Below are 27601 nucleotides of genomic sequence, written 5' to 3'. Positions count from 1 at the left end.
TTGGTAGGTGCCAGGACCACCCCCACCCCAAGCTGCTCAGGGGCAGGATCAGGGTGGGGGGGGACCCCACTTGGGAGGGAGAGGGGCACAGTCAGAGCCTGGCACGGCCTCGGGGTGAGAAGTGCAGCTTTTATTGATATGATATTGGTGGGCTGGCCCCCCAGGGACAGCGGGACCACCTGTAAGGCCTAGGGCTGTGCGAGCCCCCCCCCCCCTTGCTCCCCGACCCCCACCCCCAGTTCTCTTTAGCAAAGCATCCTCCCCACCCAAACTGGGAAACGCTCCTGGGCCCCCAGTTGCAGGGGGAGCTCGACACTGTCTTGGGGTAGCAGGATCCCCGAGAAGGGTGTAACAGGGGCCCACACTGCCCCATATCTCGCCCCCCCCCCCCCCCCCTCCAGGAAGAGATGGGCCCTGTGCTGGGAGAAACGGGGCCAGGGGGTCAGCCCCAGTGCTCCCCACTGGCCCCAGCTCGGGGAGAAGCGGCTCCCAGTTAAGCTTAGCAGGGAGCAGGAGTGCGGTAGCACAGCGGAGGGGTCCGGCCATGCCCTAGGGGGGGCCCCCCCCCCCAGCCCCCTTAGGCAGGCGGCTTGCGGAAGACGCTCCAGGCGTGGAAGCAGCGGGTGAAGGGCCAGGGCTCGTTGCCTTTCCGCACCAGCCGGAGCTTGCGGGGACGCGTGGGGTCCTTGGAACGCATGTGCTGGATGTAGACCTGGGGCAGAGCACAGCCGTGGGGGTCCCCAGCCCCTCCCTCACCCCTGGGGGGCTGCTGTTCCCCAGCCTGGGGGGCTGCGGGCAGCTCCGCACCACCTGCTCGGGGCAGGATCAGTGCCCCCAAGGGGAGATGAAACCCAAATTCTCCCTCACTCCCTGCAGCAAGAAGCAGGGGGGAGGCCCTACCTGGCACGCCTTGAGGCTCAGCTTGATCTCCACTTGGCTGGTCTGGGTGCCCACCCACATGTAGACCTGGGGGAAGGACGTGGTGCTGGAGCCGGGGGCCGATCCGGCCCCGCTGCCCCCGGGGTGCAGGATGAGCCTCAAGGACCCGCGGCTCACCTCCCGCCCGTTGTCCAGCAGCATGATGTCGTCATCCGCTAAGTCATCCTGGCAGAAATCCGAGCATTTCTCCGACACGGAGAAATAACCTTTCTCATTGGAGCACCTGTGGGGAGAGCAAGGGGGGACCGCATCAAAGCCACGAGTTTGTCAGGACTCGGCTCGTGCAGAAGGCAGGGACGTGATGGAGCAGCTCTCTCGCAGCCGGTTGATGCCCAGGAGGATGGATGCAGTTGTGAGAGGGATTTTGCCTGTCACTGGGAGCTGTGCCCTGGCTACTTCGGGTGGACCAAGCCCCCGGTGAAGCCCAGCACGGCCCAGAGCACCGCAGGAGGAAGGGGACCAGCACAGACTGCAGCAGCCCCCCCCCCCCCCGGGGGAAGGCGAGACCCACCTGAAGAGCCGGGAGTGCTTCATGTAGTCAGCGTCTTCATCGTAGGGCTTCTGGCTCCCAATGCCCACCCAGAAGAAGTTTTCAGGCTCTTCTCCCTCGTTGATGACCTGCGAGGGCAGGGACAGGGCTGAGCATGGCCGTCCCCCGCCGCCGGTGGTCGCTGCCACCCAGGTAAGCGGGGGCTGAGCCCCGTCGTGCCCCCCACCCCGCTCACCTGCTTGCTGTAGGAATCGTCAAACATGTGGTTCATGATGTCCTCGGCCAGCTTGGCCTCGTCGGGGTCGGCTGCTCGGCCCACCCAGGTGTAGACGATGCCCTGGTTGTCCGTGCTCTCAAAGGGCACCTGGGGGAGGGCAGAGAGTCAGGGCTCCCCAAGTTGGGTGGAGGGCGAGTGGCCGAGCATCCCTGAGGATGCTCAGCCGGGCGCAGTACCTTGAGGATGAAGCAAAACTCCGAGTTGAGCAGACCAGCGTCTGTGTTGATCTGGATGCACCTAGAAAAGAAGCCGCCGAGGCACAGTCAGCAAGAGATCAGGCCCCCTGGCACGTACCCCAGCACCCATGGGTGCTGCCTGGCCGCGGAGCACCCCCCGGGAGGGCTGACCTGGTGCAGAGGGCCCCGCCGTTGGTGCGGATGTGGTAGAGGCTGGGCTGGGGTGGGCTGGCCTTGTCCTTCCGCTTGCCTCGGTGGATGACAAACCTCCTCTTGAAGTGCGAGAGGAACTTGGGGTTCTCCTGCTGCTGGGTCATGCGCACGACCTGGCCAGGGGTGGGTGTCAGCAGGGAGCCCTCCCCGCCCCCAAACACAACCCCAAGCCCCAGCTGCACCCCCTCCTGCCAGCCCCCACCTCTGCTGCTATGCCCTGTCAGTCTCCTGGGGGGCAGACAGGAGAGGGGGAGAGGTGAGGCAAAGCTGGGGGACCCCTGTGTCACCCCCCCAGGAGCGCGCAGTAGGGTCACCTCCAGTTTGCCGGGGAAGAGACTCTCGAATTTCTTCTGGAGGCTGAAGGTGAAGGTGAGCCAGCCCATGTTGGAGGCCTCCCGGCCCTGCCAGAAGTAGACGATGCACTGGAAGTCTTCCTCAGGCTGCTTCTCCTCCTCCTCTTCCTCACCCGCCTCCTCCCCTTTGCCTTCACCCTTCTTCTTCTTCTCCTCCTCCTCTTCGTACTCCACTGGCACCCAGTACCTGAGGGCAGGAAGAGGGGGTAATGTGAGGGGTGGTGTAAGCTGGGGAGATGAGGTGGTCCAGTCACCCTGGAGAGGGGATGAGCTGGGTGTCACCTGCAGAGGAAGACGTAACAGTCGTGGGTGTGGAAGTGGCCGAATTCCTCCTCGGGCAGGCGAGCGAATTTCTTGCCCTCCAGCACGAAGCCCTCCATGCCGTCCAGGTCCTCGTTCCACTCCTCCATCAGCTGCTCCGCCTGCGGCCCCACGCGCTCCGTCAGCTCGCGGCCAACCCCAGCCCCTCCACCAGCACCCGGCCCGGCGCTGCTGGGGACACACACACACACAGGGGACAGTCCCCAGCCCTACCTCGCTGAGGGGCATGGGGGGCTGGCGGGGCAGGAAGAGCGCCGTGAGGTCGGCCTTCATCTGGTCCTTCTTCTCGGCATCCTTGCGGACCTTGCCGGTGAGGCCGCCCTCCTGCAGCACCGTCTCGGCGTTGCGGGTGTAATCCACGCGCAGGACGTCGTCCCAGTTCTTGAACTTGGACTTGAACACCTAAAGCGGAGAGTTAAGGTGACGCACCCTGGGCCACAGCACCCTCCCTGGCGCTCAGCGCCCCCCTCCGAGGGGTCTGCGGCCCCGTCTCCCTCCCCGGGGTCCGAGCGAGCCGCCCTACCCCTACCTGGCACTCGGTGCCCTCCAGGTTCCTGGTGACCAGGGCGTGCTTGGGCCGGTGCAGCATCCCGCACAGCTCCTGGCTCAGCTTCAGCGCCGCCGCCCGCACCAGCCGCGGCGACTTCCTCCCGATCCAGATGAAGACGTCGGACCAGCAGTCGAGGATGTACACGCTCTTGGTGTCCAGCAGGCTCTGCAGCTGAGGGCACCGCAGGGGAAAAAAAAAAGGGGGCTCAGGCACCCCGGGGGCTGGAAAACACCCTGCCTGCTCCCCGAGGACAGCGGGGGAAGAGCGGAGCATCCCCCCCGCCCCGGCCCCCGCTGGCCAAACCTGCCTCTCCCAGGGCACAGCCGGAGGCACAAGGGGCTCAAAACCAGTCTCGCTGGTCAGACCGGGAGAACCTCCCTGCCCCATCCTACCAGGCGCATCTCCGGCATCAGATCAGCCTTCAGCCTCTTCTTGTGCTCCACCGAGAGCTTGTAGTTGATCTGGGGCAGCTCCAGGTAGCCCAGGCCCAAGCCGACCTGCCGAGGGGACGGGGACAGGGGTGAGGGGGGGCTGCAGAGCACCAACGGCCCCGTGGCCTGCAGCTCCCCACCTTGTACAGCTTGGGCTTGTGAGGCTGGAAATCGTCGGGGACGCAGGGCCGGATCTCCTCGGGCTGCCCCCCCAGCGCCTCCCAGAAGTCGGGGGTCTCCTGGCCCTGGGCGAGCAGCGTGATCTCCGCCTTGCCCTTCCGCTCGTTCTTGTTGATCTTCTCGGCGAAGAGCCTGGGGTGGGAGCGGGTGAGATGGCAGGTGGGCTCCCTGCAACCCCCCCCCCCCCCCCCCTCTCCCCCAAAACCAGCCCTACCTGGCCTTGGTGGTGCCGCTCAGCGTGGCCTGGCTCCCGCGCCACACGAAGAGCTCGAGGCCGTGGTCCAGGAGGAAGACGAACCTGGCGGATACCGAGACGGAAGGACAGTCACGAGAGAGCGGGGCGCGCCGAGCGTCCTCCCCACCCCGGGGGTCCTGGCAGGTTTGGACCCACATCCTTGTGCCCGGTAAGGCTGATTTTCACCCCAGAGCTGCGGTTACGCTGTGGACCCTGCCAGCACCCTGTCGCTGTGTCCCCTGGCTCCTCCTCCTGCTCACCGGGGGTCCAGTGATGTCCCTTTCAGTGCCACCGGCTCCAGCTTGACATTCTTCTTCCCATAGACACGGTACAGCCTGGGGGGACGGACAGACAGACACGGTGGGGCACAGGCACTGCCTGCCCCACATATCCCCTCCCAGCCCCTGGCCCCAGCCGTACCTGGTGACATATTGCGTGTCCTCGACAGTAAAGAAGCCGCTGGCTGTGCCCCCCTCGATGTAGGAGATGTCGTTGTCAAAGACCTGGGGGCAGGAAGGGGGGGGGGGGGGGTGAGGGTGGGAGAAGCAGTTCTGGGGGCATGGGGGGGCCCAGGGGTTGGCCTCACCTGGAGGAACTCGTCGCTCTCGTCCCCCATCTCCTCCCGGATGCTGCGGCACTCGGCCCCCAGGTAGTTGCGGAGGTTGACGGCGTGGATGGCGGAGCAGGCCTTCTTGTCCAGCGTGGCCTCCTGCCCGATCCAGTAGTAGATCTCCCAGTTGAGGGAGCCGTTCTCATCCAGGAAGGTCTGGAGAAGGACCGGGCGTGAGATGGGACGGCTGCAGCCCCACGCCGGGGACGTGGGGGGACCCTCAGTCCTCCCTGGGTACCTTGAGCACAATGTAGCAGTCGGCCTCGTAGAACTTGCCGTGGAAAGCCTCGTCGACCAACGTGGGCACGAAGTTCTCGATCTGCCAGACGCAGAGGCCGGGCAGCTGCCCCACGTCCTCGCTGAAGAACTCTGAGTAGTCCAGCTGTGGCTTCTCCAGGCCCTGGTCCCAGCGGCGCGTCTTCAGGTCCGGCGCCTTCGCCTCCCCGCTCTCCTGCCGGAATGGGGACAGCTCACTAAACTGGGGGGGCCCCTTGCCGGTACCCGGCATGGGCCAGGGGCACCCGGTGCCTCTCCTGGCCCCTCTCCCACCCTAGATCCTACCTCTATCTTCTTGTTCTTCTCCTGGGCCACATCTGACATCCCCTTCAGCACCTGCTTGGCCTGGTCATCCTGAGCGGAGTCCTTGCGCCGCCGGAGCCGCATCTTGCGGGCCAGGGGGTCCTTGGTGCCGCTCCCTGGGGACACGGGGACAGGTTGAGGGGCCCCTGAGGCACCCATGTCTCTCACGGGGGGCAAGGCTCGCTTCCCAACCTCTTCCAGGGCGCTGCCCGAGGCAGGGGCTCTCCGTCCCCCCCCCCCAGCCCTGCACACTTACCTGCCGCGGCGGCTGCGACGGTGGCCGGGGAAGCTCCGGCCAGGCGGAGCTGGTTCTGCAGGGAGAAGTCGATGTTGTACCACTCCGACGTCCGATCCACCGGCTTCGGGGGCATCACCAGGTTGGGGTTCTCACGCACGTCCAGGATCTGCCAAGGAGGTGAAGGGAGACCTCAGTGCTCTGAAGCGTGGGCTCACGGGGGCACAGAGGACGCGGGGTGGGACAGGAGACCTCCGGAGCACCCCGGGCTTGGGTGAAATGGAGGGAGCCCCTAAATCCACCACCTGCCTGGGCTGAGCCGTGTGCCAGACTGCACGTATTGGCCTCAGGATCCTCCGTCCTCACCTCACCCCATCCCACCCTACAGCCCCAGGGATCCCAGGGACACGCCGGGGCTGCGGTGGGACCCAGCCTGAGATGGAGGGGGCGTTGGGTTCTCACCTCCACGTCCGTTAGGAAGTGGATGGCTTCCGGCAGCGTCACCAGGCGATTCTTGTTCAGCACCAGCTTCCTCAGCTTGGAGCACCTGTGGGACACAGAGATGCTGGTGAACGGCCAGGCCAGGGTGACACCCTGTCACCACACAGCCTCCCTGTCCCCCTCCTGGGGACAGAGCAGAGCCAGTTGAGGGCTTTCCCCTACCTGCACAGGCTCTCGGGGATGAGCTCCAGGTTGTTGTTGGCCGCCATGAACTCCTCAAGGTTGGCGAGCTTACCGATGCCCGAGGGGATCCCGTCAAAGTCGAGCTTGTTGGAGTTCAGGTACATCTTCTTGAGCTTAGTCAGCTTGCAGATGGCTGACTGGGGAAGGAGGAGACGGCGGGGTGAGGGAGAACCCGGTGGCACGGAGGCAACGGGCAGGGACGCCACGGATGGGCAGGGACATACAGGCAAAGAGGTGAGCTGGTTGCGGGACAGGTTGAGGGTCTCCAGCTGGGTCCACTGGTCGATACAGAGGGACAGCTCCATGATCTGGTTGCTGCTGAGATTGAGGCGCCGCAGGCTGCCCAGGGTGTAGAGGCACTCGGGGACGCGACTGAGGTCGTTGCAGGACAGGTCCACGTCTGGGGGAAGATAACGGGGTGACGCCGCCGGCCGGGCCCACGCCAGGGCTGGGACAGCCCCGTGGGGCTGGGTGCCCTGACCCTACCTGCCAGGTTCACCAGGGCCTCCAGGCTGGTGGGCAGATTGTTCTGCGTGCGCTGGGTGTTCCTGAGGTGGAGAGTCTGCAGGGCCGTCATCGCGGGGAGCTGCCTGCGCACCACGGGGCAGAGACAGCGTCAGGGCTGGAGCAGGCACCCAGCCCAGCCCAACCACCGTGGGATCCAGCCTGGAAAACGGGGTCTTTACCGGAGCTGGGCGTGCAGGAGGGGGTTGTTGTTGAGGATGAGGGTCTGGAGGTGGACCAGGCGCCTCATCTGCGGCGGGAGGCTCTCCAGCTTGTTGTTGCTCAGGTCAAGGTAGAGCAGGTCCGTCAGGTTGATGAAGAGCTGGTTGGGGATGGTCTCGATGCTGTGGGAAAAGGGGGTTCTTCAGGGCTGCCTGGGACCTGCACCAGCCCTGGGTGTCCCTCAAAGAGGGGCAGAGAGCAGGACCTGGAGGGAAGGGGGGTGATGGATGGAAGTGCCCGTGGCCAGGAGGAGATGGCTGCCCTGGCCTGGCCCTACCTGTTGTGGCCAAGGTTGAGAACCAGCATGTTCTTGGCGTTCTCCAGTTCCCGGGGACACTCCGTGAGCTGGTTGTAGCTCAGGTCCTGGGGCAAACGGTAAAACAAACCAGGCATCACCCTCTGCCCTGCGACCACCACCCGAACCCGAGGACCCATCCCTAAGGGAACCGGGTAGTGCTGAGCCCTGATTTACTCCCTGCACCTTTCCCCGGGCGCTCCTCAGCCCCTCCGTGCTCCCCAAGGGGCACGAGGGGCCACCGAGGCGCAGGACCAGGACCTGGGAGTCTGTGCTGGCTCTTGCGTGAGCCAAGGAGATTCTGCACCTACCAGCACCGAGAGGTCATCCAGCTGGAAGATGTCATCGGGGACTCCCGAGTTCTTCAGTCTGTTTGCCCGAGCAACGATCGCCTTGAAAGGGGAGAGAGGGGCACGACTGCAGCCACCCGCCGGCTCCGCGCCTGCGGAGACCCCCGGGGTGGCCAGGGACGATCCCAGTGTGTCCCCAGAGCCAGGGGCTGGCCGAGAGGTGCCTGGGGACCACCAGCCCCCATGCAGGTGGGATGCACGAGGAGGGGACGCTTACCCGGAGGCAGGGCAGGCCGGAGAGCTCGCCGTGGAGGGTGGTGAGGCTGTTGTGACTCACGGAGAGGTGTTCCTGCAGGGAAGCCCCACGCAAGCCCCAGTGAGCAGAGAGAGGAGCCAGGGCTGTGCGGGGCAGTGGTGGGGTCCCTCTCCCTGGTGTGTGTGGGGGTGTCTTGATCCCAGGGGAGTCAGGGGCTTGCTGAGGACCAGGGGGTGAGCTCAGCCCTGACCCACATGAGGCGGCTGGGATGCTCTCAGTCTCCAACTGCTTGGTTGGCCCCAAAGCACCCACGCTGCCTCCGCACCCCTCGTTCCTTGGGGCAGACGTGGCTCAGACGCCCCGGCCCTGCTGCAGGGTTCGGGGTGCTCCGGGCTGCCCCCGAGCAAAACGACCTCAGTTCTTGGAAATGCTTCTGACTGGGGGATCTGGAAACGGGCAGACATGTGGGGACCGGCAGGGTGGAAGGAGGGCCTTAGGGGGAAATTTTTTGTTTTCCTCCGGGCTGTTACCTGCTCAGAAAAATGAGGAATTGGCAGGCTGTGGGGGAGATGCCAGGTTTTAAGCCTAGCCGTGGCCCCTGAGCATCTGGCAGGGCTTCCCCGCTCGCTGCCGCTGAGCAGGGCGCAGCTGGCACGGTGACCAGGACTTTTGGCAGCGTTTTAAAGCGTTTATGTTTGTCTGACGCCGATTTAACAACGTCCGTAACGTGCTGCAGGACACCGCCAAAGCAAAGTTTAGCCACGGACTCCACCAAGGGCCCGGTCGTGCACAAAACTCGAGCTGCCCAAAAAACAAAGCCAGGCAGCTGCCAGCTGCTGCTCTTTATATCTTTCAGCAAAGGAGGAGGGAAAAAAATCCCCCAAACCTTAATCCTGCAAATACTAAACCTTTACCCTTCCGTTCTGTTAAAGGGCAGGGGATCTAAGCGTGGCTTTTTGTCTGGTTTTCTAGGAAAACAAGGTGAAACCGAGTACAAGTCTGCCTCAACCCCACTCCTAACAGCTCCATGCATCCAGTTTCAACCACACGTCCTAGCTCAGCCCTATTATTAGACACCAGAGCATCCGCTGATGAGCCACGAGGCTGGCAGGCACCTGGCAGCGCTGCGCAGGGCCCTGCCTGACCCCACAGCCCCGGTGGGAGCCATCGAGCCTCAGCCCCTGCCCGAAAAGTGCCGCTCACCAGCTTCTGGAGGGCAGCGAGCTCCTCGGGCAGGTAGCAGAGCCCCGTGCGGTTCAGCTTCAGCCAGCGCAGGCTGGTCATCGCCTTCACGTGCTCCGGGAAGTAGCCGCCCTGCGAGGAAGAGGAGGAGGAGGAGGAAGGTTAGAAAAACAGCTGCCCCACGGGGTGAGGGGCTGGGGACCTGGGTCTGATCGGCCCTAGGAGGTCGGGGGGGGGGGGGGGGGGGGAACATGGGATCGCCCAGTTCTATGGGATTGGGAGCTGGGGGATTGGGATTGGGAGCTGGGAGGGGACGAGGATCACCCAGTCCCATGGGATTGGGAGCTGGGGGATTGGGATTGGGAGCTGGGAGGGGACGAGGATCACCTAGTCCTATGGGATTGGGAGCTGGGGGATTGGGATTGGGAGCTGGGAGGGGACGAGGATCACCTAGTCCCATGGGATTGGGAGCTGGGGGATTGGGATCTGGGGGGGACTGGGATCACCTAGTCCTATGGGATTGGGAGCTGGAGGGGACTGGGAGTTGGGGGACTGGAATCACCCAGTTCCATGGGATTGGGATCGGGGGGGAGAGGGATCACGCAGTCCCACGGGATTGGGATCCGGGCAACGGGGATTGCCCAGTCCCATGGGATTGGGATCTGGAGGACTGGGATCGCCCAGTCCTACGGGACTGGGAGTGGGGGGGACTGGGAGCTGGGATCGCCCAGTTTTATGGGATTAGGCCCCGGGGGGCACCACATCACCCGGCTCCCTGGGGCCCCGTGGGTTGAGAGGGGGGGTACCCCAGCTGTAGAAATTGGGGGTCAGGGATCGCGGGTCCCTGTCGTGCCCGTGGGATCAGGGGCCAGGGCTGAGCACCAGAAACAGGACCGGGGCGGGGCAGGACAACGACACCACCCAGCTCCTCGGGACCAGGGCCGGGGGGGTGTCCGGGCTGTCCCTCCCCGCTCCCGGGGTTCCCCCCGTTTCCCCCTCCCGCACCTTAAAGTCGTTGCCGCTGAGATCGACGCCGCGGACGAAGGGCAGGACCCCGGTGGCCGCCATGGCGGAGGAAGAGCTGGGGGGACCCGGCAGCCGCTCGCCCCGGTCCGGCCACGCCCCTTTTTCCGCTCAGGCCACGCCCCGGCGGTGACGTTTCCGGCGGGCGGAGCCGGGTTCTGCTTCCGAGCGCGGGTGGGCGGTGCCGCCGCGCGACGCGCTCCTATTGGCTAGGGCCGGGGGGGGGGCGGGGGCTGCGGGGCGCGCCGGCACGCGCGGACGCGGGAGTGAGTGCGGGCGAAGGGGGGGGGGGGGTTTGCTTTGCTCTTGCCCTTGAGCGGGTCGCGGCCCGGCCGCCTCCCCTGGGCAGCGCGGGAGTCTCCATCCCACCCCACCTTGGGGATATGGGCCCCGGTGTCCCCCCCTCCCACCCCACCCTGAGGGTTCCCCCGGAAGCGGTTTCGCCAGGGATTGGTGAGAAATACGGGGGTGCCCCCCCCCCCCCCCCCCCCCACTCTGCGGGGTGACCCTTGTTCCTCTGCCTCACCCCAGCTTCTAGAGCAGGGAGGCCGACAGAAATCCCAATTCCCCCCCAAGAACCAAACAAACAAACTCTGCGGGCTCTGCTTGTGTCGTGTCGTGTCCCCCCCCCCCCCCCCCCCCCCCCCGCGGGTGACACCTCGCTGACCCTTTTCTCCCTCCGCAGGGCGACCATGGCCGAGTTCGCGGGCCGGCGGGGCAAGCGGCAGGAGGACGGCGGGTTGGGCCACGTCCTCGACCTGCTGTTGGCCAACGCCAGGCTGGTGCTGGGCATCAGCGGCGCGGCCGCGCTAGCCATCGCCACGCTGGCCGTCAAGCGGGTAAGGCTGGGGCTCGGGGGGGGGGGGGGGGCCACGGCTGAGGCGCCCCGTGGAGGAAAGCTGTTTTGGTGTGTTTCCCCCCCCCCCCCCGCCCCTTTCCTCTCCCTGGTTGTGAGGGAGGGGAAGGTGCACCCCCAAAACTCGCTGGGCGCTCCCGAGCGCCAGAGCTGGTCCTTTGAGTCTGGGTGCTGACACCTCGCTTTGCGGGGGGTTCACTGTTTGCCCGGAATGGCACGCTTTTGGGATGCAGCTTGGGCTTAATTCACCTTTGGACACCTAACTGTTTTCCACTTAAAATCTACAGGAGGAAAACGCGCACCTTTGTGGTCCCCTAAACTCATTTTTGCTAGTAGAAGCCGTGCGTGGGGCTGTGTTTCCCTGTGCGTGTACCCAAGGGACTTTTACCCCCCCTTAGTTCAGGGTGTGGCTATGGGGCAATGGCCCAAAGATAATAAATTGCCCACGTGGGTTTTTCTTCCCTCCAGCTGATAGACCGAGCCACCAGCCCTCGCGATGAAGGTGATCCCAAAGCTGAGCAGAAGACCCTGGAGGAGAGCTGGCAGGACTTGGCCTTGATCAAGGCAACGCCAAAACCCGCCAAGAAGCAGAGAAGGGAAGACCTCAGCCAGCCCCTGCTCCCTCCAGCTCTGCCGCTGGCACCAGGTGAGGCTCACGGCGTTGGTGCCGGCTCCTGCCGCGGGCGGGAAGATCACCTTGATGTGCTCTGGGCTGGCTGTGCCGCTGCTCCCGACGGTCTGGGAGCTCCACGTTATTTTTAGCTCGGTGCCCGGAAAGCTGAGTCAATTTAGCCTGTCCTCCCGGGAGGCTCCCAAACCACGGCCCCTTTTTAGGCAATGCCGGTGGTAACGGCACCTCTGATAACGTCCCGGGCGTCTTGGCCGCTGTGGCGTGGTGGAGGCTGTCGGGGCTTTGTTTCCTCTGGAGCAGTGTCTGTTGTGCTCCGTTTCTGGGTCAGCTCTGCCTAGAGGAAGATGCGCTCCCGAGCTGCGGCAGACAAAGCCTGCCTTGTCTGCCTACAAAAATGGTGGTTTTCCAAGTGGGAAAGCAGCCCAGCTCGGTGCAGGGCAGGTCCTGAGATACCAGACCTGGATTGTTCCCAGGACTCAAGGGATCAGGCAGGCATGGGGCAGGCTGGATCTGCCTGAGCAGTCTCAGTGGGGCTGAGACTCGTAGGGACCCTGGCAGTGAGTCCCTTGCCCGGCTGCTGGTGCTTAGCCTGGCTTACCCATCTCCAGCTGGGGGGCGAGGCGGGGTGCTCTCGGGTTTTGAGGTTAGTTTGAGCTCTGCCGTGGCTGCGAAGTGCTGTGAACGTCGGAGGACGTGGTGGTGGCCCTCTTGGCAAGGTCAGCTTCCTGTCCAGAGAGGTGGACTAAGAGCTGGGCACCCAGCTCACGCCTCCCCCTCGGCTGTGGCCGGAGAAGCTGCTGCTGTAGGTTGCAGACAACCTGCTCAGAGCCGTGACTTTTCCCTTTCCTCTGTCCCATCCCCTTCTCGCAGAGCCCAGGGTCTGCTCTGCCTCTCTGGAGACTCCTCGGGTCGAATCCAACCCTCCGCGCTGCCTCACGCTGCAGGAGAAGCTCCTCTTCCACTACAGCAGCCGGCTGGCCGTGCCGAAGGCGCAGGTGTCCCTCGCCCTGCAGCTGGCCAGGAGCATCTGCCATCAACTGCAGAACTTCCTGCGGAACAAGTGCCCAGAGCTGCCCTTTGGCAGCCTCTTCCTCAGCGGTCCCCTACTCGATGGCCTCGGGGCGCTGGCGGCCGACCACATCCACCTCATGCTGCCGGTGGTCCTCGACACCACGCTCTGGAGCCTCATCCCAGGAGAGGACACCGTGGTGAGGAACCCCCAGTACTGGATGATCAAGAGGACTGATCTGGAGTATTTCCCTCGTGGGCGCAGCCCCTGGGACAGGTTCATCGTGGGCCGGTACCTCTCCTCCAACGCGCTCAGCGAGACCCTCCACAAGATGCTGGTGGCCTCCATCAACTGGCCGGCCATAGGCAGTCTGCTGGGGAGCATCATCCACCCAGTCGTGGCCTCCCAGGAGCTGAAGCTGGAAGTCAAACACGATCAGGTCGAGCTGAGCATCACCCTCTTACCAGTGGTGGAAATGGAGGACAAGGTTCTTCTGGCTGCTCCTCCTGAAGGGCTGGTGGAAAATCTCTGGCTGGAGAGTTTTTACAGGGCAGAGGTCTCAAAGGTGAAGGAGCTGGATGCTGGTGACTCCGGGGCTCGGCAGCACTGCCTCCGCATCCTGAATGGCATCTGCAAGAGCCATCCTGCCCTGCACAAACTGAGCGGCAGCCCCTTGACCCACGTTGTCCTTCACCTCAGTGCCACCAGTTCGGACTGGGCAGAAGAAAGCCTTGCGGACAGGTTCCAGCAGGTGCTTGAGGAGCTGGTAGGCTACCTGGAGAAAGGGGTCCTGCCTTCCTATTTCAACCACAAAATCAACCTCTTCTGTGAGCTGTTGGAAGAGGAAATCGATGAGATGGGCTTCACGCTCTACAGGGCCATATCCGAGCCAGAGCTCCTGCTGAAGGAGAAATGACTGGTGTGTCGGGAGCTCCCGAATGTAGGGTGTTCCTCTCCCATCTGCTGCTCCCCGCTGTGAGGGTTGCAATGCTTCTAGTTGACTAGTCAGTAAGAGGCGAAGTTCTTGCACTTTATGAGAGATGGAAAAAAAAAAAAAAAATTTGTCTGAATAAAACGTGCCTGAACAGAGGTGGGTGTTGGCATAAGGAGCCTTTGGCTGGGAGGCTCTGCCAAACCCAGGCGAGTGCAGCCCGCACCTCCAGTACCTGCAGGTGAGTCCTGGGCTTTGGGAGCCGACGTGAAGCATGTTTGGTCTCTGGTTCCCGGTGTCCTCTGTCTGTCCCAGCCTGCTGTCCCAGCTGCCAGGCTCCCCTCGTGCTCTGAGACCAGCAGGACCTGGAGGGGAGCAGCTCCTTGCTGCTGCTGTCTCCTGCAGACCCCACAGGTACAGCGTCCTGGGTGGGTCCTTTCACCAGCACCCATCTTGGTCTTACTGTGCCATGCCCTCAGGCCAGCTTTTGGGACAGGGTGGGTGCCTCATCTATCTGTAGGATATCTGAAATAAAGCCCCAGTGATGACCTGAGTGGTTGTCTGGGCACTTGAAGGTAGAGCCATAGCAAATGGGGCTGTGGATTTATTCTCTGGAAACCCTTTCAGTTGCCAAAAGGGCAGAGCTCAGCCCTACCTCTTCCTTCTGCCGGTATCGGCTCTGCCCCGAGGAAGGGGTGTGCTTCCAGCATGGCGCTGGGGCTTTGTGGCCCTTGTCCCACACAGTGTTTTGCTGGAAGGTGTCCCGAAAAAGGTGGTGGCAGGAAGATTGCTGCCGACTCCTGGGAGACTCCCGGTATCGGTGGAGGCTGCAGCAGGGCTGTGCATCCCCTCCCCGGCGGGTCCTCGCTGCTCTGCAGCCAACCACGGGGTCTCTTTCCAGTCTGTCCAGAGACCTTTTCACACAAGTATTGCTGCTGTCTTGAGGTCCAGGGAACACCCCTGGAGCCCCATGGTATGGGGGCAGGAAAGTAGGACAGGAATGATGCTCCGAGCAGAGCGCTTGCAAGAACTGAAGTGGTTTCTGCTTTTTATTAAGAAGGTATGTTTTGTTTGAGTATTTTGTTTTTTTCCTTTTGAGTGGCTGCTAGTAGGCTTTGGTTCTGGCTCTAGTCCCAAGGAGAAGGAATATATTATTGTATTTAATAGGAAGAGCTGGTTTTGCACCCTGGTGGAGATGGAAAAATCCTGTGGACTTGTGGTTTAGTTTTCTTTACAGCTATCATCTTGTTTATGGGAGGAAAATAAATCCTGTGCTTTTCCTCCCACTCTGAAGATTACTTAGTTTGTTCCTCCAAACCGCTTCCCAGGTGCTAGCGATGAGAATAAACCTTCCCTGTGTATACTGGTTCTCTTGTGTCAGCTCCCTTTTGTCTCCTCTCACGTGCTAAGGGCTGAAGGGAAGCTCCAGCTGCGGTGGCATGCCCGAGAACCACCCAGCGCTGCCCAGGGCATCCCCCCTGTGCCAAGAGCTTGGTGGGGGTCAGACCCTGTCCTGCAGGGCCTTTCTCCTCCTCTTCCAGTGCCTGGCTGCTGCATGTGAGCCGTCTGGACACGGAGCTCGTCCCATTTCCCCAGCAGCTCCAACTCCTCAGCTGCCTGAGCAGCGCCCAGGGTTAGACCAGTAAAGCTGGTGGCGGCTGATGCCATCGGTCGTTATTTAACCTGCTGCCAGCGCGCTACACAAATGCTTTCCCGCTGCTGTTGCCATTCAGAGGCTGCTGCCCAGGCTTCTGCAGTGCTCTCACCAGCTCGGTGATTGCATTACAAAGCCTCGTAATCCTGTTATTTTAGCCAGCAGGTCTGTATTTTTAGGCCACAGCTGTTAATCGTGGGAGTGGGGGGGTACAGGGAAATGCAACCTGAGTTCTCCCGACCTCACTCCATAGAGCGATGGACCGCTGCGGAGTTAAAGGTGCTCTTCTCATCTCGTGCAGCAGCCTTTAAGGTGAACCCATGCTACTGTGGTCTTCTCTGCACTGAGGTAGCCCCTATAGAATGTGTTTCAGCCCTGGCTGCTCTGTGTGCTGCCAGTCACCTCGGTACTGACCCCGGGGAGCTGCTCTGTGTCTGGGAGCAGCGTCCTGAGCAGCATTGGAGGCCCTCGGGAAAAACTGAATGCTGTCCTCCAGAAGAGGATGTGGGAATCCTGTGGATCTACTTTCTTTGATGTACAGAGGAAGTCCCAACCGAGAGGGAGGAGGTAGCTTGGCTTCCCAGGGAGTTCAGCCTAAACTAAGTGCAGGGAAACAGAACCTCCCTTCAGTTCAGCCAGCTGTCTGTCTGTCCCTGGGCAGCAATACTACAGCAGATGCAGCTGGTGAAATAAAACCACTTTCCTTACCCCTCTGCAGCTCCTCACTTCTAAATAACTGCAGGGAGTTTCTGCCAAGAAAGCTTTTGTATTGTTCTGATGAGTGAGTGGAAAGAGCAAGAATTTGGGTGGATGCTTTTATGGTAATAGCTTAACTATTTTAAGGAGGAAGAAATAATAAGGCAGAGTTAAGATGTCACTCTATCAAATCTAAAAATTAAATAATGTTTTAATAAGAAACTTACTAGTTTCACAGAAATAACTTCCATTAGCAGCATCAGAGAGGCATGCCTCAAGGTTTGAGGAAGAACTTGGTTTCAAATTCTGAACTGTCTAAAATGAAGGCTCTTCCTGAGCACTGCAGCTGAGCTTCCATTTCAGGGCAAGCACCAGCTCCAGTTTCTCTGGCCCCCCTTCACTGGCAGGGACAACCAAGGTAAGGGGGCATGGCCCTGTGACAAAATAGGAAAGGGGAATGTTGCTCAGGTAACGTTAACGTGGAAGGGAACTTAAAATACAACTCCACACTGTGGAAAGCCAGGGAGTGAGAAGAGCTAAGCAGCCCTGGTGTCTGTCCGAGTGGCTACGAGCCAGCTCCTCCTCGCGTGGAAAGACCGCGTACAAACCACCGCCGTGGCAGGAGCTGCAGGTGGACTCGATCCAGTGCTGTTTTCTCTGCAGATTCAATTTCCAAAGGCTTCCTTGAAATGTTCAGACTATGCCAATCTGCTCAGCAGAAGGGCAGCTGAAAAAGGCTGACACCAATTCTGGAGCCACCTTTCAAATCTGGTTGAACCCTTGCTGCCCAGGCATGTAATGCACGTGTGAGGACGGTATCCCTTGGCAGGAGCAGCCTGCAGCCAGCCCTTCCAGAAACTCAGACTTGTTTCTAGACTCCAGTTCCTTTCAGCAGTAGCTGCTCACAACTCTGGGACCGTTCAGGCTCTCAAGAGATATCCATCCAGGCTCAGTGGCTTTGAGGGCAGGTTTTCCTAGTGTGGCCAGGCTGGTGGCAAATGCTACAGGTCCGTGATTTCTTGGCAGTGGCTCCTGAGGAGAAACTGCCTGGTCTCTTGGCTGTGCTTCCCAACCCTCTTGAGTATCCACTGCTGCCAAAGTGGTTCAAAGAGACGTCTCCAGAAGGCCCTAGAGAGAAACGCCTTGCATTTGAGTACCTTTGAAAATCTAAGTAGGTGAGAAACAGAAGATAAACACAAAATGGCAGATCAAGGATTTTACTATCCCAGCCACTCAGATTATTCCTGAAACTACACTTGCTTCACATTTGTCTAGACAGTTAAATGTCACCCATTTGTCTTGCAGCATTAGAGAAATGTGGGAACAGAACAAGGGAAACCAATCTGCCTGGTTGCATGCTCTGGTCTACAGCTGAAGCAGAAACAACAAAACATGCCAGGGGAAAACTTGGTTTTTAAATAGTTTTGAAAATTTGATTCTACCCCTTTAGGCCCAAATGTCTAAGGAAGAGGCGGCCAGTGCTGAAGATCTCTTGCATCTCCACCTCTCTACTTTGCTTGCTGTACCTTTGTATCAGTATTCTTTCTTTCACATCCCTATTGTGTGATTTATTTATTTATTTTTTTTTTAATGGGTAGTTTCCAGCATCTTTCCACAGCAGCCACACTCAGCTTCTCAGCTCTGATCAAAGCTTGAGAAAGACTTGGCCTTTCACTGCATTCCTCAACTAGGGCAGAGGGAGCAGCACAGTTTCCCTGGCATGACAGAATGGGGTTTAAGATCTCCAAAAGTGGTGCCACTGCTTCAACTCCGCAGTAAGTCAGTAACGGCTCTCACAAAGCTGAGCACCATAATTTGGGAGGACACATTCCCAGACAGGCTGTTGAAAAGAGTGCTGGGCTTTATCCAGCGAGTTGTGGACAGACAGACGCTCAAGCTTACCACATGTACAAGTAAAGCATCCTGCTCGGAGCTCAGCAGATGCGTGCTACGAGGACATCTCCTGCTAGCACTCAGAAAGGTAAGCCAGACTCAGTTGTTGCAAGCAACATTCGAAGTGCTGTAATGCTGCTGACAGATGTTCTAAAGACAAACCTGGAGTCTGTTAAATGTATGAGTTGCTGTAAGAGCTGTGGTAGCACTGCACGTGTGTGAGAAGCGTGTTCCACTTAGCTTCAAGAACAGCCTCCAACCCTCGCGACTCACCCCAAGCCCAGCCTTACCTGGTGCCACGTTTTCATCTGCCCACTGGAAGAAGCCACACTGCTGCTCTCGGGGTTTAGAGCAGGTGTGGAACTGCCTCCCTTTGTTGGGCCCATCCTTTTGGACAGTGCGCGTGACGACTGGCTGGTTGCATCTGCAGACTTTGCTGTCTCCTGAATCGGAGCTGTTGCTTCCAGAGAACTCTGGGCCTCTCCCTCCTCCTGGGCGCTGAAATCCTGCTGGGCCCCTTCCTGCAAAGGGCTGGGGCAGCGCAGAGCCCTGTGGAGCCTCGTTGCTTCTGTCCTCTGACTGCTGATCAGCCCAGAGGAAAAAGTTGCAGGTACTGGTGCTGCATTTGTAAAACTGCCTGCCTTGATTGGGCCCTTCTTTGCGCACAGTTAACAGCAGGGCTTCGTTCCCACAGTTGCACACCACAGCGTTGTTCCCATCGTCTGGAGCAGCTGAAGGAGCAGGTCTGGGTGTTCTTGTTGAGCTCAAGGAGAGTAGATGTCCTGGTGCCAGGTTTGCAGTCCCCCTCGTTTGCCTGTTTTGATCACTAGCTCTGTTAAAGGAGCTGTTGACTTGCAAGTGATTAGCTTGCTGGCTGGCTGACGACGCGGGTTGGGATGGTCTGTGTAAATACTTCAGGTCCAAGAGCTCTTTTAGCAAATCATCACAGCCTCCAATGCAACCAACAAACTCCAGGGGCATCACAGGTGGAACACTGCCTCTCTTGAATTTAAACTTCAGCCTAAAAGGAAAGAAAGAATGAAAGTCTCACATCTAACTCCTCGTCAACAGACCTCAATTTGGACTTGATTTTTTTTAATATTTTTTTAAAATCCTTCTATGCTTACGCTGGTTTCCCCAACCCCTCTTCTTTCTAACCCAAAGCCATGAGAGTGTTACTCCAGCTTTCCAAGACTAGAATTGAGAACAATTGCCCAGCGTAGCCCATGGAAGTCTCTGGCCCTAATGGCTAACACGTAATGTCTGAGAGGTTGTGCTTCCCAAGGGGTAACTGGTATGACCCACCTGTGAACTGGATGAGGTTTACACACACCACAGACGCTCTCATCCCTGGCCACGTCCAGCACAAAATCAGGAAACCAGACTGCGGTTTTACAGGCTGGGTAGCCCATGCAGCTGAGATAGAACCTGCCGTGGGACAAAGGCACTGGATGAGGACGAGGCAAAAGTCAAGACAGTCAGTGATCTGTTCTCCTGTCTTCTCAGCCGTCAGAAATTGCCAAAACAATTTTTAAGGGCAAATACGTACTTGAGAGAGAGGGTTAGCTGAGTCCACACAGCTTACGTAGCTGGTGGAGTAAGCTAGCTGCTGCCCAAGTTTCCATGCTTGCTGCAGAGGGGAGGTTAATGAACAATGCCTAGAAAAACACAGACTGACACAGAAGGCTACTTTCTACAACAGGGAAGATCACCAACCCGCCAGTCTTCTTGGTCTTCAGCACCATGTCGTTGTTGCACTGTGGACACTTCCGAACGGAAACAGGCATTGCTGGGTAGACCTCCCCTTGCTCTGCAATTTCTGTGGCTTCTCCAAAATACTGAGCCAGGGCCTGGTCCAACCTATAAAGAAACAAGCAGAGCATGTGTGTAGCTCCTCTGCAAAGAGCAGCTGGGTGCTGCAGTGAATTAGCACCTGCTGCCCTCCACCCAGCCCCTCTGAGCTTCTCCACGAGGACGTTGATTCAGCACCATGCCTCTGAAACAAGCTAGGTGTGGGTACAGTTGCCATCTCCTTCAGCCTCCTCTGAATTGAATCTTAAGGGTTTAAACTAAGATGAGCAGTTAGTTGGCACAAACCCATGACAGTGTGCCAGGCTGCGAGTCATCCCTTCCCATGCAAGTGCCTACGCACACTGGGCAGAGCTCCAGGGAAACAGTCTGACAGGATCCCACTCCAGGCTGAGCCCCAGGTGAGAAGCCAGCACCTCCCAAAACAGCAAAGCAAACAGAAGAGGGCAAAGACAGGACTCACTTATTGGCTCTGGCCACAGCTTCGATGAAGACGTGCTTGTACTTTTGGACCTGCTGTTGCAACACCGCAGATTTGTCTTTCTTCCCCTCACAGATCAGCTTCAGATCAGCCTCCAGCTCAGCTCGAAGGTCAGGCTTGGACATCTCATAGCCCATGGAATCATAGCCTGAGGAACATGGTGCACGGTAAGCAAAAGGAAGGAGCAAGTAAGGAACCTGCCATCGTCCTAACAGGCACTGCCCTTACCTTCAACCAGCCCCATGCCCAGCTGGCCTGGGAGGAACCGCTGATCTGCTGTAAGACCCACGTACATCCGTGTCTTAATTGTCTCAATGTGCTCGGCGTGAGTGGCATCAGTCCCTGAAAGCAGACAGGTTGTCAGTCGAATGAGGTGCCGAGAAGCGATTTCCCCCGTGCCTAGTGCAGAGCGCAAGGCGCTAAAGGGACAAGGAGACAACTTATGGTCAGGAGCAGCACTGCCCTCGTCCCACTGGCACTGAGGCCAGCAAGGTGCTGGCAGGCACAGCCTGGACCCTAAACTGCACATCTCCCTAGGTACTGGAGGCACTCTGCAGACTCCTTTGAGTCTTTGGACTTTGCCCGCAGGTCTCTACTATCCCTTTGTTCTGTACATTTAAGTGATTTCTTATCTGAAGTGACATTTAGAGAATTCCCTGCTCTGAGGGTGGCACAGAACTGGTGTTAGAGAAGTTGAGAAGAAGCTTACGAACAAAGCTTTCCAAGAGCAAAAGGCCACGCTGCCAATACTGACCAATGCCATGTTTCTCCATGAGAGCAATGAGATCCGCTTCTGTGAGGAGCAATGGAGGGCTGGTTTCCCCATCCACCATCTCCACTGTAGTGGGCTGAAAGCGAGACCCTTTCTCATACAGTGGGATAACCTGAAGGGAAGGAGAATCTCTTTGAAACTGCCTCCTGGTCCATTCATTGAAGACAAAATGTCATGCTAACAGCAGGCCAGTGTGGTAATAGAGCAGCGCCCTGTGTTGGAGGAGATCCAGTGTCAGGGTCCTCAGGATTTGCCAGTAATGAGCCACCAGAGCCACGGAACAGCAACTGCAGCTCCTCCTGGTGAGTAAAGTCAACCCCACAGCCCTGTGTGGTCTCTGCTGTGGTGTCAGAAAGGGAGGAATCTCTCCAGTGCTGACACAATAAAGCTGCACAGGTTTCCAGCAGAGATGGCTCTGAGTAAAACAGCCAGTAGGCCAGAAATTGTCAAAGGAGTAGAGAGTTCTGAAGTTGTCAGTGAAGTGCCATTTCAAGCTCTAGGTACTTTAGCCTCTCCCATCTACGTTATTCAAGGTTATTACCTTATCACTCCACTTCTCATAAGGATAGACTTCCAGATAATTTCGGGCCAGGATCATTAGTCCTTGAGCAATGAATCGCTCATTAGCAATGTCGATCTCCACAGTTGTTTCCTGTCCCTTGGCATCTTGAGAGCAGCAAGCCAAAAAATGGCGCACGATGAATTCATATAGTCTCTGCTCATTGCCCTAATATCAAAGAGAAAGAGGGTCAGGGTCCTCCTGTGTTAATGAGATGTCAAGAAACATTAGTGAGATCTCAGGTGATGTTACTGCGCTAATGACCATATTATTAAGACTTCTATCTCTATTTATCAAGCAATACAAACCACCCAGTTATCTGCCTTTCTTAAACTCACCTGCAGGTTAGCAGTGTATTTTATGGGGTGAATGGGAGGGTGAGCCTGATCTGATTTGGTTCCACTCCGAGGGGTTGGCCCACCCTGATCCAAAATCCTCTGTGCAAATGCTCCCCAGTTTGGGTCCTGTGTTTGGTGTTGTACTAAGGCAGAGAGGTTCAGCTCCTTGGGGAAAATGTTGGTCTCAGTTCGGGGGTAGCTAATGAACCTTAAGACAGAAAAGCACTTTAAAAGGTGCTCCAAGATGCCTCCCATTTTGGACTAAAGGCCGTTCACTTTTGAAAGAATTAAGTTTGCCAAGCCTTGCTTTCTTACCCTTGAGTATAGAGTTTCTCTGCTATTCTCATGGTTTCCTTTGCGTTTATTTTCAGTTTGCGGGAAGCCAACTTCTCAAGTTCCTGTGTTGGGAGGAGCCAGAAAGAAACAAAAGTATTTGTGCATAATTCGGAGTGGTGAGTAAAATATCTGTTCAAAGCTTCTTTCAGGTAAGTCTCTTCAGCAGAGTTCAAACATACCACAGTGTCCAGGGGCAGGGGCCTCCATTTGCTCTTTGGCTTGCTCCCAACCTCAACAACGGTTGCTACCGGATCCTAAACACAGAGTAAGCAAAATGCAAAATCTCCTTTAAGAGTTTACACAAACTGTTCTTTAAACATCTTGAGCGAGATGGATGCAGGAAACGCTTGGCTGATACTGGATTATACAACCATTTTACAAGCCTTCTTACCTCCATACACATCTGGTAAAGGACCAGGCATGCGGTGTGATTAAAGAGCCGGTTCCTCTTCCAGCTGAAGACGACGCTGCCACCTTCATGATTATGTGTCACTGTGGTGAACAACAGATCTGAGTGATGCAGTAGTAATACCATGGAAATACAGCACAGACAGTGGGGCCACACTACTGGGAAACCTCTTGGTTCTGCTTAGAGGTCATGGCAAATGAAGTGGAAACCACACCTGCAGCACTGTTTGGTTTTTTCCCTTTCTACACACATCAAGCCCTTTAAGATGGAGCCCAGGACTCGCTTTCCTCAGGCATACCTTTAATTTTATAGAAGGTTTCAGGGACGAAGGCCTGGATGGCTTTAAAGCGTTCAACTACAAATCCCAGTGTTGGGAACTGGCAGCTACCATAACTGATCAGCTGGTCTGCTAAAATATTGGGGAAGATCTTCTGGAGCCTCAGTGTCTGGAATCTGGTGAAGGCAGCACCTGAGAAAACAAAATGAACGCTAGAACTGAGTAATACAACATCGGAGGAGAATCACAACGCTTCAGGTGGTCCTTTTTAATACTCTAATTATTAATTTTACTCTCATACTCAAAGTTGCAGAAGCCTGTCAGTGCCGTGTGAGCTACAAACCTAACACTGGCTTCAAAGAACGTGTTTCCTGTAAAACATGAGATGCGATTTAGTTGTATCTGATCTAAAAATCAGACTTACAACACTACAGAGGGTATTTGTCTCGTGTTGGGGATGGAGTAACAGATGATTTCTAAAGAGCCCTTGCTGGGCTTTAACAACGTGCATTCAGTGTGGTTGGGTGAGAAGAGAGGAAGAGCCTGGTGGACGGCTATTTTGTTTGTTCAGCAGTCTAAGGGAGTTCAAGTATTTATAGATAATAAGCTGTATGTTGATAACAAAGCCGTCCCTTGCCGACTGACCACACTCCTGTTCACTCCCCTTTAGAAGAGGTGCAGGCAGCAGCCCAGGCCTGGCAGCCTGCTCTTACCTCCAGCGTGTGTTACGTACCTATCCTGAGGTCCAGCTCCTGCCTGACGTCAACGGCATCGCTCGTTTTTTGATCCGGCTGGGTGAGGTTCTCGCAGGCTGTTCGGACAGCATGAAGCGTAATCTCTGAGAAACGGGCTCGGAAAACCTGGAGGTTTGGCTTTACTGTCAGACAGAAAAAAAAAAAAAAAAAAAATCAAAGAACAACTCAACGGAAAGGAGCAACTAATGAACAGCTATTTCTGAAAGAGTATGCTGTCGACCTATTCTATAGCTCTCCAGTAGCTGAATATATTTCTGGTCTATCAGAGCCGCATGTTTAACAGAATTACAGTCAATATATTTAACCTGGACACAGTAAGGTTGAGAACACGCCTGTGACAAGATCTCTGAGCAGCAATACCTGTTAAATCAGCGCTTTAATGGAACTCAGATTGATGCAGAAGATGCTCTACGCACCAGCTTTGCAAACGTGAATTATCTCAAAGCCAATGTTCTCTCCTTCTCGATCGCAGTCAGTCCAGATCACCAGAGCTTGGCACTGCTGGACTTCTCGTTCAAGGGTTCTCTGAGATGAGAAAACAACACAGTGAGACATACCAGGCCACTTACTCTGTCATCTAATTTTAGAATGATTCACTAACAACATGAAATGCAGTGTGTATCCATAGAGATAGGTTGGTGCAACAATATTTTGTAATTGTGTCTCTCGTGGGATTAGGCAGCTTTCAAAAGAACTGAGTCACTTATTTACACCCAACTGTTAAAAAGCATGGCTTGGATAGGATTGTACCACAAACTGTTTCCTGAAAACGTCATTTTTTGTAAAATTGAGATGCAATTGCCAGTTCCACCTTAGTGGAAAAAACATTTCTACTTTTAGTAAAGCAGCTGTTCCTTTACTATGCTAATTGTAGACGAGCAGGAGACTTTCAGTGTCACAAATGAAGAGCACGTATAGTCCTTGGAAATGCAGGAGGAATTTGATAAACTTGAGAAACTTAGACATTAAGGACAAAGGTACAATCATCCTTCTGTCCGAGCCAATATTTGCAGAACTAACCTCGGAACTCAGAGTTTCTGGGAAACTCTTAAAAAAAACCTACCTTGATATCCACGTAATTTTCAGGGCAATACTTCTCGATTTCAGCATCAAAAAGAGCTAGAGGGTTGCAGCTATGCCTGGTAAACAGAGGGTAAACAGTGTACGTAACAAAAACTAAAACATATGTTACTGGTGCTGGCTTGTGAGGAAGAGCTGGTCGAGTACTGGAATTAATAATATACTCTATTCTGGCCTTGTCTGAGACAACTTAGAGTTCACATGAAATGCTGAGTTACACTTAACAGCAATAGAACCAGAAAGCAACCAGAGAAAACAGCAAATCTGGAAGGCAGCCTTAAACAAGCAACTTCTCTTATTTCAAGCACAGAGAACAAAGGGGAGGGAAGCTAGAGAAAGCGCCTCTCTTCCCAGGACAACTCTTAGTTGAACAAAGAACACAAAAACATCACTAAAGTGTTGGAATCAGTTTAATTCCTTGGGTCTGCCTTAGTGTATTTTAACCAGTATTACGATGTCAGGGTTTTTGAGTGCCCTGAAGGCAGTAATTTGAAACAGTATTTTAGCTGTTCTCTATAAAATTTGGTACTCCTCGCCCAGCTCTACAGGCGGTGTCAGAGTCCCTCCCTGCTCCCCAGCCTTCGAACTCGCAGTGCTCCGCTCTGCTCGGGGTTGGAAGCAGAAGTGCCAGCCCCCCTTCCTGCGGGGGGGGGGGTACTGAGTACTGACCATTTGCGAAACGGCAGCTTAAAATCGTGAGCCAGTAAGTGTCCTGACACGGATGTCATCACCATAGTAACGTTCTGCAAGAGACAGAGCGAGGTAATTAGTGCCCGTTGTTTGCTAGAAACTACTCACAGCCCCAAGATCTTGATGCAGTGCTCGATTTACACAGTCAGTGACACCTCCCTCCTGCTGATATTACAAGCTCTTCTCTCTAGTGACAACTAGATCTGTGGCCTTATCCTCAATTTTTGTAGGAAGCTCCCAATTCTAAATAACAACATATTTTTGACTGACAGAAAAGAAGAAAGTTGAAAGACCTGAAGTGACAAAGGGGTTGAGTCAAAAAGAGAACATCTGACTTTTCCTCATCTTTGGACAAAATGTCCCCGTCACTGGACATGTCTTTCATAACTTCCAACAAATGGCTTTTTTTTTTTTTTTTTGGTATAATTAGTATTTAGCACTTCTCTAATCCAGCAGTAAAATAAAAGAAAACTCTACCTGGCCAAACATCTGGTAGTCATATTCGTAGATCTTGTTGAACTTGGAAAACCCTTCTCGCTAGAAGGGAAAAGGAAAGTTGCTGAGTTTCTGGCTTCGAAGAGAAACCAAACGTGTTCTGCTTTGCTTTGCACACGCTGTTATGGCACAACACAGAGACGCATGAGGAAAGTGAAACCCTGGTACTGCAGCTAATGGAAATTGTAGCAGTGTAGGTAGAAATAGCCTGTATTGTTTATGGAGACGTTGAAATGGTGCTTTCCAACAGTATTTTAAACCATGCCTGAAGGGGGTGCCAGGGTTACCACCTCACTGACAGTGAAGACAGTGGGAATGGAATTGTTTAATGGGGCTGGCCAGTTATATTCCTGACAAACAACTGTCCCACTCCAAACGATGCTTAGTGTGCCAGATCCAGGTTCCCAAGACTACCTTCCACCTAACTGAGACTCATGGAAGTTTCTAGATTGGGTATTTGGTGCTTTTTCTACAGAAGCAGAACGGTATCTGCCTTGATTGGGACTGTCAGTGCTCAGGTTCTCAAGAATACCTTCCATTGAAATATAATTTTGGTCAAGAAGCACCTTCTAGTTCATTAGTTTGGAGAGAACAAGTAATTATGCAAACTGTTAAAGGTCACAAAACAAAACGGCAGAGAGGAGAGATCTTTGAACTCCTCTTCTCCAAACCACAGACCATCTTTGCTTTATTACGTGAACTTCAGTAAACCCCTGACACTTGCTGACGCTGCAGAATCGGTGCTTTTCGACTGGGAAATACACGCCAACAGATGGTTTCAGTTCCTGTAGCTTTTTGCATGCACTGCAAAGCCAGGAATGACACAGGGAGCCCTCACTGCAGAGCTCAGTGCCTGGAGAAGGCAGTGTGGGCAGCGGGAGCACAGCTGGGGAGCTGAACTCCAACAGGAGTTAAGTCATGAGGAAAAAAGGGTCCAAGACTCCCAAACAGATTTGGGGAAGTGGTATCCATCCACAAAAGCAAGCTGTTCTTGTACCCTTGCATGGTCAGAGACAAAACCAGCGCAAGATGTTGCACGTGGTGATGTGAACTGCCTGCACCACACTCTGCAGAGCGGGGTTGGGGCTACACCTGAGAGCAGGGCTGTGCTGCACGGTGGCCCTGGTGAGCTGACCCCTCTCCAGCCCAGGACAGGAAGCAGTAAGGAGCCGTGGTGCACCCCTACCCGTCTCATTCTGCTGTTGGAGAGCAGATCCGCAATCCCTCGGGCGGCATCGTTCTTCTCCGCCACGCACAGGACCTTCCGGATCCTCTGTGACACCACGTCCTCCGCAGCCCGGGAGAAGAGGCGCCAGGGCTGCGGCAGCATGCTGGCCCCGCGCCCGACGAGGAGCCTCGCTAGAAAGTTCATCACAGGAGAGGGTGACGACTCCGGCGGGGCCGAGGCATTGCTGCCGCGTTCTTGCCCGGGGCCTGGATCCTGCCGAGGAGGGAAAGCGAGGGCTGGATGTCTCCCGCGCCCCGCCTTGGTCAGCCTTTAACCGGCGACCGACCCGGCTGCCTCACAGCGCGGAGACTTCTCCCCCCTCCAGAAACAGCCACCGGGAGGGTCCTGCGCGGCCCCGCCAAGCCTCCCCCCACCCCCACAGCAGCCAGGCCTTGAGGAGACCCAGGCCCGGCCCACCCGCAGCCGGGCTCTCCCTCACCCATGACCACCCCTTCCCCACCCCCGGTTGGGCTCTGCCCGCTCCCCCACCCCGGTTTCCCGCCGCTCCGTCTCTCCTCACCCGCCCGCCCGCGCTCGTCTCTGTCGCAAACGGCGCGCTTTTCCTCAACGCTACGCCCTGCCGTAAAGCAGTGCCACCGCGGGGGGGGGCGAGAACTACAACTCCCAAGATGCCCCGCGGCACGCCCCTCAGCCGCT

The 27601-nt window shown here is 56.8% G+C and overlaps 3 protein-coding genes across 6 annotated transcripts; 1 reads left to right on the top strand and 2 right to left on the bottom strand.

The window, feature by feature from the left end:
- Positions 1–109: 109 nt before the first annotated feature.
- FLII (FLII actin remodeling protein) lies at positions 110–10170 on the bottom strand. 2 transcript variants are annotated; one of them, XM_042798874.1, is made up of 30 exons: positions 10028–10170; positions 9044–9154; positions 7862–7933; positions 7606–7686; positions 7277–7362; positions 6960–7121; positions 6760–6863; positions 6498–6673; positions 6253–6410; positions 6052–6136; positions 5611–5758; positions 5337–5470; positions 5014–5226; positions 4752–4931; positions 4586–4668; positions 4426–4500; positions 4145–4228; positions 3891–4062; positions 3712–3816; positions 3299–3490; positions 2983–3171; positions 2731–2870; positions 2410–2635; positions 2054–2208; positions 1883–1943; positions 1665–1793; positions 1451–1557; positions 1057–1162; positions 901–966; positions 110–712 (listed from the first exon to the last, which is right to left on the bottom strand). In XM_042798874.1, the coding sequence occupies exons 1-30, from the start codon at positions 10088–10090 to the stop codon at positions 578–580; spliced, it is 3798 nt and encodes a 1265-aa protein (XP_042654808.1). In that variant the 5' UTR covers positions 10091–10170; the 3' UTR covers positions 110–577. The 2 variants fall into 2 exon arrangements, with proteins under 2 accessions (XP_042654808.1, XP_042654809.1); XM_042798875.1 differs by having other exon boundaries at positions 5014–5223.
- Positions 10171–10260: 90 nt separating this feature from the next.
- On the top strand, positions 10261–14840 carry MIEF2 (mitochondrial elongation factor 2). Of its 2 annotated transcripts, none has more exons than XM_042798879.1 (4): positions 10261–10311; positions 10731–10884; positions 11370–11547; positions 12403–14840. In XM_042798879.1, the coding sequence occupies exons 2-4, from the start codon at positions 10738–10740 to the stop codon at positions 13455–13457; spliced, it is 1380 nt and encodes a 459-aa protein (XP_042654813.1). In that variant the 5' UTR covers positions 10261–10311; positions 10731–10737; the 3' UTR covers positions 13458–14840. The 2 variants fall into 2 exon arrangements, with proteins under 2 accessions (XP_042654813.1, XP_032856360.2); XM_033000469.2 differs by lacking the exon at positions 10261–10311 and adding an exon at positions 10343–10498.
- A 1168-nt stretch (positions 14841–16008) lies between these two features.
- Positions 16009–27502, bottom strand: TOP3A (DNA topoisomerase III alpha). Of its 2 annotated transcripts, none has more exons than XM_033000455.2 (20): positions 27465–27502; positions 26903–27160; positions 25699–25758; positions 25201–25274; positions 24515–24590; positions 23868–23976; positions 23430–23573; positions 22718–22888; positions 22402–22502; positions 22190–22264; positions 21990–22072; positions 21675–21882; positions 21319–21504; positions 20760–20889; positions 20234–20347; positions 19988–20153; positions 19432–19575; positions 19021–19143; positions 18006–18736; positions 16009–16950 (listed from the first exon to the last, which is right to left on the bottom strand). In XM_033000455.2, exons 2-20 carry the CDS (start codon positions 27086–27088, stop codon positions 16772–16774), a joined length of 3060 nt encoding a protein of 1019 aa, XP_032856346.1. In that variant the 5' UTR covers positions 27089–27160; positions 27465–27502; the 3' UTR covers positions 16009–16771. The 2 variants fall into 2 exon arrangements, with proteins under 2 accessions (XP_032856346.1, XP_032856335.1); XM_033000444.2 differs by having other exon boundaries at positions 26903–27157.
- Between the last annotated feature and the right edge of the window lie 99 nt (positions 27503–27601).

Source organism: Tyto alba, unplaced genomic scaffold, assembly GCF_018691265.1.
Source record: "Tyto alba isolate M040663 unplaced genomic scaffold, T.alba_DEE_v4.0 Super-Scaffold_28, whole genome shotgun sequence".
NCBI lineage: Eukaryota > Metazoa > Chordata > Aves > Strigiformes > Tytonidae > Tyto > Tyto alba.
The sequence above is the reverse complement of the archived record's forward strand: the minus strand, read 5'-3'. Positions and strand labels throughout refer to the sequence as shown.